The sequence below is a fragment of the Gymnodraco acuticeps genome, unplaced genomic scaffold (assembly GCF_902827175.1).
Source record: "Gymnodraco acuticeps unplaced genomic scaffold, fGymAcu1.1, whole genome shotgun sequence".
In the NCBI taxonomy this organism is placed as follows: Eukaryota; Metazoa; Chordata; class Actinopteri; order Perciformes; family Bathydraconidae; genus Gymnodraco; species Gymnodraco acuticeps.
In genome coordinates this window covers 100,603-116,388 of record NW_022992037.1, presented here as the reverse complement: position 1 = coordinate 116,388, position 15,786 = coordinate 100,603, and the positions used below count along the sequence as shown (strand labels likewise).

The 15,786-nt window shown below is 40.9% G+C and overlaps 2 protein-coding genes across 4 annotated transcripts in view; both read right to left on the bottom strand.

The window, feature by feature from the left end:
- Positions 1 to 283: 283 nt before the first annotated feature.
- Positions 284 to 5,548, bottom strand: LOC117536697. 3 transcript variants are annotated; one of them, XM_034201668.1, is made up of 8 exons: positions 5,080 to 5,548; positions 4,009 to 4,132; positions 3,649 to 3,883; positions 1,810 to 2,083; positions 1,482 to 1,659; positions 1,301 to 1,377; positions 1,097 to 1,183; positions 284 to 1,013 (listed from the first exon to the last, which is right to left on the bottom strand). In XM_034201668.1, exons 1-8 carry the CDS (start codon positions 5,353 to 5,355, stop codon positions 996 to 998), a joined length of 1,269 nt encoding a protein of 422 aa, XP_034057559.1. In that variant the 5' UTR covers positions 5,356 to 5,548; the 3' UTR covers positions 284 to 995. The 3 variants fall into 3 exon arrangements, with proteins under 3 accessions (XP_034057559.1, XP_034057558.1, XP_034057560.1); XM_034201667.1 differs by having other exon boundaries at positions 1,108 to 1,183; XM_034201669.1 differs by lacking the exon at positions 4,009 to 4,132 and having other exon boundaries at positions 1,108 to 1,183; positions 5,080 to 5,545.
- Positions 5,549 to 13,831: 8,283 nt separating this feature from the next.
- Positions 13,832 to 15,786, bottom strand: part of unc45b (unc-45 myosin chaperone B) — a 33,273-nt gene continuing 31,318 nt past the window's right edge. Inside the window, exon 21 of the mRNA XM_034201694.1 lies at positions 13,832 to 14,134. The gene's annotated coding sequence lies outside the window, so the exon portion shown is untranslated. The remainder of the gene's footprint in view (positions 14,135 to 15,786) is intronic.

Genomic DNA, 15,786 nt, shown 5'->3' with positions numbered 1-15,786 from the left:
CCATATGCGTATTTGGTGTGTGTATTTGTGTATTTGAGTGTGTGTTTGTGAAACGGGGATGAGGTGTCACGTCGCCTCCCGCATAACGTGTTTTTTTAATATCATGGCTGACAGGCTGAGGTTAGTGAGGTGGTGGAGAAAGGTGTCGTTGCCTTTATTTAACGAACGTAATAACATTGTCGTTGTTTTTGTTTCCGTATTTACGAATACCTAAGTACGGCAGCAACAAGGATCGTGCGTTCGAGTTTTGGGCTTGATGAGTGTAACTGTACAGTAAAGTTTGTTCAAAGATCATTGTGGATATATTAAATCGTAACACATCTCATAACCTGTGACTTCAATGTTTAACCTTCAGGTTATAATAATAATACAGGTTATACATGTCCATTCAGATGTAGCCTACATTGCATTCATTCTTGCTAGGCGCGCACATGCCGACTATAATGGAAACATTAGAGCAGAAGTGCAACATTTTTATACATTCAGATACATCGATATTAATTTACTACAGTAGGCTATCATTAATAACTAACTATTTTTGTCCCACTTTAAGTGAACCTTTTTTTGTAGATGACCGAGACAAGTTCTTTGTCTCGGTCATCTACAAAAAAAGGTTCACTTAACCCATAAAAGAAAACTTTAAACACATCAAAGGTAAATGGTTTAGTGATCTTTTGACCGAGCAATTCTTGCAGGCGTAACCAGTATCCAGCCTTAAAGGGTTTTGTGAGCTGGTGCTAGGGCTTCCTGAGACGCAGGATCAGAGTCATCATTCCTGCCCGTGTAGTACTCAGGATCTGCAGTTTCCTGAGCCCCAAAACCTTTATGCAGGATTCAGAAAGCCTCTGTCTTGACTTGGGTGATAAAGCTTTCAATGACCTCCTCCTTGACAGGCCGTTCGTCCTGAGCACACAGGTCCTCTGTGATGGTGACCTTCAAAATCTCCTCTTTGAATGGTGCCGGGTCCACAAAGTTTTCATCAAAGATGAGGGCCATCAAGTCATCAAGGCAACCTGTGCAAACGTTAAAAAAAGGAATGTTTCGTTTACACATTGGATTTCTGTATTAAGGGTCAACGGTGAGTGATAATGCAAACCAGAGTCACACCATGCTCCTGCAACAACGCCAGACCCCTTTCCAGACCTTCTTTTTCCATCTGACAGCTTCCACCAACCTCATCGCTCTGTCAGAAAACATATACGAAATATACATAAATAAAGACTTTTTATTGAAATGCATGACATGTGCAAACCGTGTGAAACTAAACTTAAAAAAGGTTTATATTTAATTTTCCACTCACCTTAAACAACGGGATGTCAACAACATTGTTGGTCTTGAGGTCCATCGTGGTGTGGCTGCCTGACCTTTCAGAGTGGCCTGTGAAAATAATTGTACAATCTTTACATTATTCTGTATGATGAATGCTATTTCTGATTGAAGTGTGGGGCATTTGACCTTTCCAATGTTTAGAATATAATTACCAGGAGAGTCTGACCTCAAGTCACCGCCAGGTATAATCTTGTCCTCTTCACTGAGCCGCCGAAGCATCATTTCCTGTGATGTCTTAAAGTTTGACACGATAGCTGGCTCGATGAACATTTTGGCATGCCTTAGGAAGGTGTCGTACTCGAAAATCTGTAGGTTTATTGCTTTCAAGACCTAAAGGGGGTTTTAAAAAAAATAGATGGAAATAAAGGTTTCTGCAAAAGCAGTTCATGGATTTTCATAGAAACAAGTCTTTACATAATTCAACAACATTATTTGACATATTCAACAATTTAAAAAAACGTATACCTGTTGTTTATTTACCTTTTCAAGTTTGAAGAAAGACTCTCCATTGACGTACACTGAAGTGGAAAGCTGTAGGTTCCCAGCTGGAGTACTCCGTACAATAGGCTGGCTATTCCACAGTCTGGAAAACTGACAATGAGGGCACAGCTGCTCCACTGATAGAAATGTACCCATCCTTCGAGTTTGAACATCACACACTCGCTGGCACACAGGACACATTTCGAAAAGCTCCATGATGCAGGTCTCATACACTATGTATGTATTGATGTTATAGGGAATGTGTTCTTTACCACTGTAAAAAAAAAAAGAGAGATGTTATGCCCCATCACACAGCTTGGGCCCTACAGAGCAATGCCCCTTACTTCCTCTTGCATTGATGTGTGTGTGTGTGTGTGTGTGTGTGTGTGTGTGTGTGTGTGTGTGTGTGTGTGTGTGTGTGTGTGTGTGTGTGTGTGTGTGTGTGTGTGTGTGTGTGTGTGTGTGTATGTGTGTGTCATAATGGCAAATGAGACACTTCCTGTAGCGGAACTACCACAGAAGAGGTTTTCAGGAATCAACCACATGTTTCAATATCTGATTGGCTGTGAGCAGTCACTGTTATAACGCCCCAACCGTGAAAGATGCAGTCACAAAACCTTATGTTTAAATAGTGTCAAAATGAAAGTTGACTTTAAAAGAGGTTGCATGATCAAAGTAAAGGCAGAGTTCGAAGAAGGGTGTGGTGCCAGAAGTAGTGTAGGTGGTGTGATCTAATATCAAGATTGCCTCTATTTTTCTTTACCTTATCTAAATGCTTTTGTTGTTTTCTGTGAAAGCAAACAAACACAAACGCCTCTCCTTCTTTTTACTGACGAAGTATCCTGAGAGAGCGGCTGAGTATGTAGACGGGTCTACGATGCTTTGTGTGTCTTTATCTATTCTAAAAGTATTTAAATAAATGATACTTCATATTCATTAAGGTTATACATTTCCTTCTTCACTGGTTTGTGGTGTTGTTAAAACTGCATGGCCCTTTCTCATTTCACTAATTTCCCCTCCTCGACTCCTCGAATCCTCCAGTAGTGACCCGGAAATGGATTTCAGCGGGCCATGTTGAAGGAGATCTCATTTCTCTAAATGCACTTTGAGGACCGAGGATTGAGCATCGAGGAGGCTCTACTATAATCGAGGATACACTGATGGGTCCTCAGCGCCAGTTGTATTTCCGGCAACAGAGATGTTTAAAAGAGTCGTGACGCACGGCCGGACTTATCTCAGCCAATGACAGCTCTGCATGCATCCTCTGGATATTATTTTATTAACTGCTTTCATCGCGACGCGGTGTTTACAGTGAGAACAGCTGTGAGGTCTGTGCAGAAAGCAGAGCAGTGTGTATAATATATATCACTCAGTATAACAGGCCTACATTACTCTCTTTATTTGTATGCTTTAGTTTAGTAGATATCTACAAAGAGTCGATATTTGTCTAAAACCATTTAGTGCTTCACATAATAAAATACAGAACAGCTGTATCCTGATCCCTTAGAGAAATTAGAAAGGGCCCATGTCATCAAACAACGAGGTGTTTATGCTAGTTTCCCTACCCTCTGCGACAGCATTGCCATGGACTACACGCAGAATGAACTGCCAGTGTAAAGCTGAATCATGCAGCAGTGCAGCCTGTGCATGCCACCAACACATTCCTACAAATACCTATGATCAATAGCACAAACTATCTAAAGCTTTTAAAGTACTAAACATTACATTCTTAAAATATGGCTGTAATTACTGAACAAAGAAAGACATTTCTTTAGCGTTTGTCAAAGACATCGCTAAAGATAGAAACAAATTCACACACATGATATTTTTTAAACTCACAACATGTCTGTTTTTTCTGTATCATTTGTGACAGACTCTGCTGGGTCATAGGTATCATCCAGCCCGTCTGAAGCCACCACGGAGAAGCTGCCATCCTCCTCTTCTTCTTCTTCCTCAGGGTCCACACGACGTCTCTTTGATGGTCTCTCTGTAGGGGTGGATATAAAAGAGGGCGCTGCCTCGAGAACATTTGATGTCCATACATCAAAGTTGCTGGAATCTATAGTCTGGACAGCTGGAAGATAATTGCATTTTACAATTAATAAATAATAATAAAACAATCATTGTAATTGCAAGCACAACAACTCAAGGCAGCAACACCAAACTTAACCAAAACGTGCATATAAGACAGCTACTAACCAGTACTTCGATATGGATTACTCAAGGTACGCAAAGACAACTGTGTGCGAACTGTACGTTTGTGTAGAATGTCGGTCTGACAAGCAGCATCCCTCCTTCTAGGTAACTTTTGAAATTGGCTGACCTGTTACAAGGAAACAACAACATCATCTCAATTTTGTATTCATGATTAGTAACTGTGAAAATCACTTATATTCTGACATCCCAAAATGTTTCACAACATAGATGCAAAAACTGATATTTACCTGAAAATCTGTGTTGTTGGTTATTACATAGGAGAGTTATAACGTTGTCACTGAATCATAACTATTGTATTGGATCGCCTGTACAGTGTTATGTCTGAGCAGAGGTGGAAGTACTCAAATGATCTACAACTTATTATCTATGTAAAGGTAGCAATACTACAATGTATCCACCTACTTTAAACATATTCTCTTCAGTACAGAGTAGTGTTAGCTCTGAGTGTAAGGGATACTTGCTAATATAAATAAACGCCATATTACTGCCAAAACAGGTGGCGCATTGTTTCTGATACAGCACATAACTTGTCTCTTCAGTGTTTACAACAAAAACAGTGCCATAATATATCAAAACTAAACTCAAAGTCCTCCCATAGAACATATGGTCTGAGTGTTAGCGATGCATGCTAACGTAAACAAAAGCCACACTATGCCAAGTTATATCCAAATATGCATATATCCAGCATTGATTCTGAAATAAAGTATAGCATGAACATCGTATCTTTCTCGCGGGCGTGCCACATCAACAGTATTATAACCAGTAACTTTACTGAAGCTGCCCTCCATGTATCTTGTGAAGGCAACTTACATCTGCTGGTTCTGAAGCTTCTAACACATGCCAAACAACATTACGTTTCACAAAAGCAACATGAACACAACGTTATACATATCCAGCACACTATTGTCACACAACGCTAGCAACTTATATAGCCCAGTTAGCACTGTGTCAATGGCTTAGCAGCCCGAAAAACGTTGACACATTTAAACAGTCGTGGTAGATACTTTGTTTGTTTTAAACATCACAAATACACAAATAACAATGCATACTTACAGGTTGTGCAACCAAATCTCCCGCTGGTCCAGACAAAGTAGGAACAGCATCGCCCTTCAGTACTAGACGCATTGCATATCTGGCTTCAACCTGTGCAAGGTTTGTGAAGCTGTCGTCCGAGAAATGCCGGGCACACAGTACAGTATTTCGAACCGTTGAAGGAACATTGTTAAAAATAAATTTCAACCACTGACTTCTTCGTGGTTCTGCATTCGGTAAGGTAAACAATCGACATTTCCCCTCACATTTCAGGACACAGCCTCTTCTAGTTGGCATGACTGGGGTTGCAGTCGAATGGTCCTATCTACTATTCCTTGATCTCTGTGTGAAACATCACGGGGTTAAGGAACAGTGGATATGAGAATTCAAAAGGATTTAGGAAAAGAGACTGGGTTGCGTTCCGATAATCCAAAAATTAGCTCCTAAATTCTAACCCTATCTCCTATTCCTTGACCTCTGAGTGAAACGTCACGGGGTTAAGGGATAGTGGATAGGAGAATTCAAAAGGACTTAGGAGAAGAGACCGCGGTACTTTAGAGAATCCGAATGCACTTTCACTATCCGACGTGTTTATGATGCGCCAGCGGACGTCATGAATGTGCGTCTGCTGCTGTGGGGAAACTATGGAAACTACAGTTTTCTATACAGAGGACTACAACATGGATGTTTAATAAGAACGAGGGACTACTGTAAACTCATCTAGAGACTCTGCACCGTGCTCTGATGCTGTTGCTTTATGCTTTATGAACGGGGACAAGAGAGAAACATATTCTTCATGACCAAAGTTGGAATTGAAATAAAAAAGGAAAGTGAAACTTATGCTCGTCACCCTCTCCCTCCGGTCCACATTTATACAAATGATCCCAATACGTATGATTGTATGAACTATTAAAATATCTTAAAATAAATACAAAAATACAAGTATTTATTATAAACGTTAGTCCTTAACATCTATCACTGTGTATATCACCATTCAAACATCTTTTAAAAGTTGAACAACCCCACACAGCTCAGTGAAATGTTGACTTTATTTGATCATTTCAGTAAAAACTAACGTTCATATTTCTCTTTTTGATTATAATACTGATGAACGTTCAAAACAAAGCACTTTGGCAACTTACCACATACGTTTTAAAATGCGTAATAAGCACCATCATTTTCATGATATAATTTCTCCCATTATCGTTTGTGTCCGTGAACGGCCGACTGTTGTGTGACGTCAAATGCTGCGGCTGCAATGCATTGTGGGGCAGCATTTTCTCCTCTCCTTTCGGTAAGGGAGGTCCAGTGGTTCCTAAGCTAAAGGAGGTTATAAACAGGGCTGCACATAACTGGTGCGCAGGTGCGCATGCGCACCTCCGCCAAAAAAAGAGCACCGGGTCATTTGAAACAAAGCGCATTTGCGTACCAACATTGAGAGAGGGAGAGAGAGAAGGGAGAAGAGAAAAGAGAAAATAGAGGAGAGAGGAGAGATGAGAGAGAGAGAAGAGAGAGAGAGAGAAAGATATTTGCGAGTTGCATACATGTATGAACCATGATATGAACTCAGGGTCGGCTCGTAGCACTGGCTAGATGTTCGCCTAGGGCGCCAGATCTGTGGAGGCGCTGCGCTGGCAGTTCTGGGAGGGAAAAATCATTTTGACCGTTGGGGCTCATCCTAATTTTCGGCCTTGATGTAGCAATATTCATAATTAAGTAAATGTAACACCCTTTTTACCCCGGTTACACGTTTCATTTGCCCTGTACGATGGGCGCTGTAAGTGATGAAAATAGGGGATGTTGGCTTATCTGGCGCCCGCAGCTCACAGCCAAAATGCGAGTGAGCGAGGGAGGGTGCACCGGTACCAGCGCTGTTGTTATTAGAATCTGGTGCTGTGCTTGCTGCTCTAACGGATATAAGAAGAAGATGTTTCTACAATAATGTGGAGGGAGAGTCCTCTCCAGACTGATAACTACAGCTCAGTGAGGTAAAGGACTCTTGAGTGTTTAGATCAGGCATCCTCAAACTACGGACTCCGGTCCGGATCCGGACCGAACCACCACTGTCTCCGGACTCTGAGCAAATTATACTTTTCATATGTATTATCTCTCTGTATTATATGTGAGACATCGCCACAACGCATTCACAACAAGTCAACATTCTCCGCTATGTCCACTGCAAACAGCGCTCTGCATGTCTGACTGTTCCACTGTGTTCCACCTGTGTGTGTCAACGCTTTGGTCCAATCACAGTCAGCATCCAGTCAGCGTTTTTTTCCTCCAAACAATCTGCGAATCAGGGGCACAGTATAGGGCGGGTCTTCGCGGAATGCGGGTGGGAAAAATGTGTGTGTCTCTTTCAACCTGTCTAAGTCAGAGCGAGAATAAAACAAAAAAAAATTCAGAGCGAGAGTTAACAGCTCATCTAGTTCCATCTGTACTGTAGCTAGTAGCCTAGTTTCACCTACCGGGGTGGCAACTGACACCCTAAAAATAGGCCTTGCCACCCCAGCTGCCACCCCAGTTGGCAGCTTTGTTTTGAAAGAAAAGTTGTGGCTCATCGGACATTTATGAGAGAAAGTCTCTAATGTCCGAGTGCAAGTGAATGCAGCACAAGATGCACGTCATGCAGGTCCCCCGGTCCTGGCGCGAGCGTGGACATACGATTGGCGGCGATTTCATTTTGAACTGGACGGCGCAAAACGAGAAGCATTCGGACCCAAGTACTGAAGGAATGAGGTGCGGTCTACACTGACAGAGAAGAGACTGTCAGTTTGGCTGTACTCAGCATTGAATCAAAACGCACTAAAGCTGTTGATCTTAATACGTTTGTGAGGCGTTTTGCTGAACAAAATGGTAATCGCCGCATTCAGCTGTAATAGACAACTTGATGCTCTGCTCACGGATGAGCATACACAACTATTAAGATGATGACCTTACGTGTGTAAATATATTTTTTTCTTTGAGGGGGTCTGCCCCCAAAAAACAGTTTTAAGTCCTGAGAAAGTCAAATCAGACGGTGTGTAAAACTACACTGCCCAGCAAACATAAAGTAACCACTTTGATTGAACTAGGCCAGTAGGTAAGGACTTTCCACTGGATAATAACTGAAGTATAAAAGAATGCATGACTGAAGTGATGGAGACCATGTTGAAGGCAAACAAAAAGAGGAAATAACAGGTCAAATCAAGCAAATCCCCCTCTCAGATTCCACAGCAACCAGAAGAACATAAATACTGGCTGGTGATTTGATTAATCAGCTTTGTGATGGAATAAAAAATGCACAGTGCATTTCCTTAGCTGTGGGTGAGTCCACTGACACCACTGACAATGCTCAGTTGCTGGTGTTTGTGAGTTTTTATGATGAGGCAAAGGGGGAGTTTGTTGAAGATGTGTTGGGCCTGACGAACCTCAGTGGACACACAAGGGGCAAGACATTTATAAAGCAATAATGGGAATGCTGAATGAAAGAGGGTGCAGCTGCCTTTATTCATAACTGTGCAGCTCTTACACTGCGACTCTGAGGGGTCAAGCACAGACACAATAACAATGAAAACTGCTGCATACAGATTATTTTTGTTTTTGCAACCTCGTGTTAAGAATCTTGTTGCAATTGTTTGAATGACCATAATAAACGGACCTTTGTCTTATTGAAACATTTATTTTGGACCTTTAAGATTTGTATTTGAGTACCCCTGGTTTAGATAGTTCACTTTAGTCTAAGTTCAAACGGTTTGGTCGCAATTTATGTAAACACATATTTCCAAGGCACTCCTTTATAATTATTGGGATAAACAGGTTTTAAATCATTCCAATGTATACTATAGGACAGTAACCAAAAATATCCTTTAAAACTGGAGAGATAAAAAAAAATGCATAAATAAATGTTAAGGTAAAATAAGATATGAATGAACAACACAAATAAAATAAGTTACATTAATTTGTTATTGGCTATGGTAGGTTATTGGTTATGTTCACATACTTATTTGATTACATCCACTTGTCTAAGATGACAACAGAGACTTTCGACCCAAAACCAGCTGTTGACTTGTGGATGCAAGCATCTAATCGCAGACTCAACCAGAGAGAAAGTAGTAGGCCGACATCATCAGCTACCATGTCTGACAGAGAGGAAGACAGTGAGGAGAACAGTCAGGAGGGTAGTGATGACAGCTTGTAGGATTACTGCTTGTGCTAATGTTGTCTTGTGTTCACCTCTGCATGTGTGTTCAGTGCCGTGTGTCTGGCAAATAAAGACCCCCTCAAAAGTTATGGTTTATTTCATTTTAAGGATGAGCACCAAGCAACATCTCCAGGTGCTCCTTTGAGAACCAGGGCAAAAAAGTTATGTGCACCCCTGGTTATAAAGGAAGTTTGAAACCTCCTTTCCTTTCATTTGGAGAATTGGAACAGCACTTATCATGGCTGCCACTGACGTACTTCCGGGTCATTTCACTTGGTTAGGAAGGTTCCTAAGCTAAATGGACTATTGGACTGGGCCCCAGTGCTTTGAGAATCCGACTGCACTTACACTATCGGACGCAGCGGACGTCATAACTGTGCATCTGTTGTGGGGAAACTACAGTTTTTTATACAGCGAACTACATGGATGCATAATAAGAACTAGTTAAAATACCAATTTCTGATTGTTACGAGTTACAATTGCATTTGAACTAGTCAAAATACTCATTTCTGATATCAAGAATTCAATTTCAACAACTAGTCGAAATGTCAATTGTTAATATCAGGAAATACAATTTGAACTAATTCAAAATCCTTTTTTGATATCAGGAATTTAGTGGTTACTAGTTATAAATAAAATTGAATTATAACAATTGTAACAGAAATAAACATTATTATTAGTAAGAATTGAATTTTTGATATCAAGAATTTGCGTTCTTACTAGTAAGAATTTCTTTTTTGATATACTCCAGAAATGAATAAAAGCTAAATCGGCTTGCCATTAAATTGGCTTGCCATATCTAAACACATATAAAACTTTGCACCGTGCTCTTATGGTGTTGTTTTATGCTTCTTGAGCGTGGACAACAGAGAAACAAATACATTGGAGCAAAAAAGTATTTAGTCAGCCACCAATTGTGCAAGTTCTCCCACTTAAAAAGATGAGAAAGGCCTGTAATTTTCATCCTAGGTACACTTCAACTATGAGAGACAGAATGGGGGGGAAATAATCCAGGAAATCACATTGTAGGATTTTTAATGAATTAATTGGTAAATTCCTCGGTAAAATAAGTATTTGGTCACCTACAAACAAACAAGATTTCTGACTCTCACAGACCTGTAACTTCTTCTTTAAGAGCCTCCTCTGTCCTCCACTTGTTAACTGTATTAATGGCACCTGTTTGAACTCGTTATCAGTATAAATGGCCAAGACCAAAGAGCTGTCAAAGGACACCAGAAACAAAATTGTAGACCTGCACCAGGCTGGGAAGACTGAATCTGCAATAGGTAAGCAGCTTGGTGTGAAGAAATAAACTGTGGGAGCAATTATTAGAAAATGGAAGACATACAAGACCACTGATAATCTCCCTCGATCTGGGGCTCCACGCAAGATCTCACCCCGTGGGGTCAAAATGATCACAAGAACGGTGAGCAAAAATCCCAGAACCACACAGGGGGACCTAGTCAATGACCTGCAGAGAGCTGGGACCAAAGTAACAAAGGCTACCATCAGTAACACACTACGCCGCCAGGGACTCAAATCCTGCAGTGCCAGACGTGTCCCCCTGCTTAAGCCAGTACATGTCCAGGCCGGTCTGAAGTTTGCTAGAGAGCATTTAGATGATCCAGAAGAGGATTGGGAGAATGACATATGGTCAGATGAAACCAAAATACAACTTTTTGGTAAAAACTCAACTAGACGTGTTTGGAGGAGAAAGAATGCTGAGTTGCATCCAAAGAACACCATACCTACTGTGAAACATGGGGGTGGAAACATCATGCTTTGGGAATGTTTTTCTGCAAAGGGACCAGGACGACTGATCCGTGTAAAGGAAATAATGAATGGGGCCATGTATCGTGAGATTTTGAGTGACAACCTCCTTCCATCAGCAAGGGCATTGAAGATTAAACGTGGCTGGGTCTTTCAGCATGACAATGATCCCAAACACACCGCCCGGGCAACGAAGGAGTGGCTTCGTAAGAAGCATTTTAAGGTCCTGGAGTGGCCTAGCCAGTCTCCAGATCTCAACCCCATGGAAAATCTTTGGAGGGAGTTGAAAATCCGTGTTGCCCAGCGACAGCCCCAAAACATCACTGCTCTAGAGGAGATCTGCATGGAGGAATGGGCCAAAATACCAGCAACAGTGTGTGAAAACCTTGTGAAGGCTTACAGAAAACGTTTGACCTCTGTCATTGCCAACAAAGGGTATATAACAAAGTGTTGAGATGAACTTTTGTTATTGACCAAATACTTATTTTCCACCATAATTTGCAAATAAATTCTTTAAAAATCAGACAATGTGATTTTCTGGATTTTCTGTTTCTCATTTTGTCTCTCATAGTTGAGGTATACCTAGGATGAAAATTATTATTATTATTATTATTATATACCATCAGTAGAGGATGATTCATGTGGATTAATATGTTTGGACCGGAGGGTGAGGGTGACAAACTTAAGTTTCACTTTACTTTTTTTTTCAATTCCAAACTTGCTTGGTCATGAAGAATACAGTGGGGCAACAAAGTATTTAGTCAGCCACCAATTATGCAAGTTCTCCCACTTAAAAAGACGAGAGAGGCCTGTAATTTTCATTCTAGGTATACCTCAACTATGAGAGACAAAATGAGAAAAAGAAAATCCAGAAAATCACATTGTCTGATTTTTAAAGAATTTATTTGCAAATTATGGTGGAAAATAAGTATTTGGTCAATAACAAAAGTTCATCTCAACACTTTGTTATATACCCTTTGTTGGCAATGACAGAGGTCAAACGTTTTCTGTAAGCCTTCACAAGGTTTTCACACACTGTTGCTGGTATTTTGGCCCATTCCTCCATGCAGATCTCCTCTAGAGCAGTGATGTTTTGGGGCTGTCGCTGGGCAACACGGACTTTCAACTCCCTCCAAAGATTTTCCATGGGGTTGAGATCTGGAGACTGACTAGGCCACTCCAGGACCTTGAAATGCTTCTTACGAAGCCACTCCTTCGTTGCCCGGGCGGTGTGTTTGGGATCATTGTCATGCTGAAAGACCCAGCCACGTTTCATCTTCAATGCCCTTGCTGATGGAAGGAGGTTGTCACTCAAAATCTCACGATACATGGCCCCATTCATTATTTCCTTTACACTGATCAGTCGTCCTGGTCCCTTTGCAGAAAAATAGCCCCAAAGCATGATGTTTCCACCCACATGTTTCACAGTAGGTATGGTGTTCTTTGGATGCAACTCAGCATTCTTTCTCCTCCAAACACGTCTAGTTGAGTTTTTACCAAAAAGTTGTATTTTGGTTTCATCTGACCATATGACATTCTCCCAATCCTCTTCTGGATCATCTAAATGCTCTCTAGCAAACTTCAGACGGACCTGGACATGTACTGGCTTAAGCAGGGGGACACGTCTAGCACTGCAGGATTTGAGTCCCTGGCGGCGTAGTGTGTTACTGATGGTAGCCTTTGTTACTTTGGTCCCAGCTCTCTGCAGGTCATTGACTAGGTCCCCCCGTGTGGTTCTGGGATTTTTACTCACCGTTCTTGTGATCATTTTGACCCAACGGGGTGAGATCTTGCGTGGAGCCCCAGATCGAGGGAGATTATCAGTGTTCTTGTATGTCTTTCATTTTCTAATAATTGCTCTCACAGTTGATTTCTTCACACCAAGCTGCTTACCTATTGCAGATGCAGTCTTCCCAGCCTGGTGCAGGTCTACAATTTTGTTTCTGGTGTCTTTTGACAGCTCTTTGGTCTTGGCCATAGTGGAGTTTGGAGTGTGACTGTTTGAGGTTGTGGACAGGTGTCTTTTATACTGATAACGAGTTCAAACATGTGCCATTAATACAGTTAACAAGTGGAGGACAGAGGAGACTCTTAAAGAAGAAGTTACAGGTCTGTGAGAGCCAGAAATCTTGTTTGTTTGTAGGTGACCAAATACTTATTTTACTGAGGAATTGACCAATTAATTCATTAAAAATCCTACAATGTGATTTCCTGGATTATTTCCCCCCATTCTGTCTCTCATAGTTGAAGTGTACCTAGGATGAAAATTACAGGCCTCTCTTATCTTTTTAAGTGGGAGAACTTGCACAATTGGTGGCTGACTAAATACTTTTTTGCCCCACTGTATATGATGAATAGGAGTGGACCCAGTACTGACCCCTGGGGGACATCCAGTGAAATAACACTTTCTTGTGACTTGCAGATAGGCAGGGCTTTGTCAGGATGTTTGCGGTCAACCACCACACAGCGTTTGGTGATACAATAGAGTTTATCAGGACATGCTGGACACTGTCCAGTATTCCACAGTGTACACATTTGGTGTAAAAAAACTGCTTGCCAGTCGATAATGACCCAGCTATAGTCTTGGTAATTTGATGTCATCCTTTAGTTTAAACTATGCCAGTGCCGCATGATTTAATTGACGGTTGAATGTTGTAGAATTGACCTTCAATGCTGTCTGCATCCCATTGTTGTTGCCACTGGAAATAAATTATTTCCTTCATGATGCTACAACATTCCAAAAAACCACATGGCATTGGCAACCCTGGCTCTCGCTTGATTATTTAAAGTGCACATTTTAGCAAACAGTGAAGAAAAAACTTAAACTGCTCAGTATTTAATCATGCATTCACAGTTATAGTTCAACATAAATAGAAATAATACATTTTCTAAAATCTTCAAATAAAGACAAAAAATGCATGGTCAGGGGAAATCACCATGTGTGCATTTTCTACTACCTACGCAACAAACACCCTCTGCAAATAAAAACAGTGATTTATATTGTGAGACATTATCTTTAGAGCCAGGTTGTAGAATTCTTTTTTTCCTTCAATGAGAAAACCATTTGGAAACAAGTCTGTATTTAAAGGAAATAAAGAAGAATGTCCACTGTTGGGTTTTTTCCTCGTAGACAGCATTTTTTTTCTAAATATAAGAGATAGCTAAGATAAGATAACTTTAACAACATGTCTGTGTGCTTAGTACCAGGCTATTGAAGTCAATGGGGAGAGAAAGATTATCTTTCGATCCCGATTGAATTATGCAACGAAATACACATATGATGTTCGTCAATTTAAAAGACAATTTTGCAAGTCAAAAAAATAAGAATGTGTCGTAAAACTGTGAAGTAACACATTTTTTGTGTGAAACGCTTAATGAACTACATCTCTGGTCTCGCAGACTCTCACAACAACACAAGTCACCAAGATGGCCGTCACTACTGTCTTGTCAAAAAGTTATAGACTACCCTCACTATCAACACGTCCAGAAGAACGTCATGCAAAGCTGCCTGCCTTCCTTTGATTCTCTCTGAACTGCCTGATCTTTTTAATGTTTAATGTCAACCATTTGTGCAGATAGCAAGTAGAACAGATCGCCGGTGGTAGCGTTAGCATTTCTCCCCCGGGCTTAAATGGTGTATGATAGAATGATCACCCCGGTGTGACAGTAGGCCTACTCTTCAAAGGGTTCACGAAATATGACTACTACTCTACTGTTTAACATTTTGGGTTACTTGATGTTACTTCATGTTAAGGCTAATAAAAATGACAAGGCTAAGACTGTAGTGCTTGCTAATAGCTAGGTAGCTAACTTGATCCAGCCACTCCTGGTCCTTTCATCAGACAAGAAGCAAAAGAACGAGCAAGACCCATTGCTGGTATGATTGTGGTACAATTCAAACGGGATCGAAAGATAATCTTTCTCTCTCCATTGACTTCAATACATAATTTTTCCGAAATAAGGTCCCATGGAGCTCCCCCGGAAGGGGAGGGACTTCGCCGAAAACAATTGTGACATCAGTTATGACATCACTTACGCGACTCTGGGATTTGTAGTCTCTCTAGTTGCGTATTTTTCATAGTCTTATATTTCAACAGTTTTACGACAAACTGTGACTTTTTTGACATGGAAATGATTTTTTAAGATTGACAAACATCATATGTGTAATTCATGGCACAATTCAAACGGGATCGAAAGATAAGCTTTCTCTCTTCATTGACTTCAATTAGGGATGCTCCGATCGCCAATTTTGGGGCCGATCGCCGGAATCAGTATCGGCCGATACCGATAGCCGATCCGAACGAGTGGGCGGGGCCTAAATGGAAGATTTAAACATCACTTTAAATCTTCCATTTAAAGTGATGTTTAAAACTCAGTTAATGGGCTCATTCACTGGAGCTTCCACAAACAACAATCAACTTAATTATTACATTCAAATGATGTACATTATTCAAGTTTACATTCACTTTGGTTAATAACACGGGAGAAATGAGCAGAAGCGCTCTCTTTTCCTCTCTCCCCCTCTCTGCCTCTCCTGACAGCCTGTCAGTATCTCATGCAGCTCACTGATCCAGTAACTAATGATGAGTGACCCGACAGTGAAGAATAAATATATTTATAACTAATTTAGCTTGTTCCAGAGGTAGATACAAATAGCTAAGTGTGTTAGATCTAACTCTTGTGTGTTTCGCTCGCTCACTGGTCTGGCGGGCGGAGCTGCAGGATTTCTGCTTCACACAGACACACGTTGCATACCGCTATTTTACTGTCTTTTT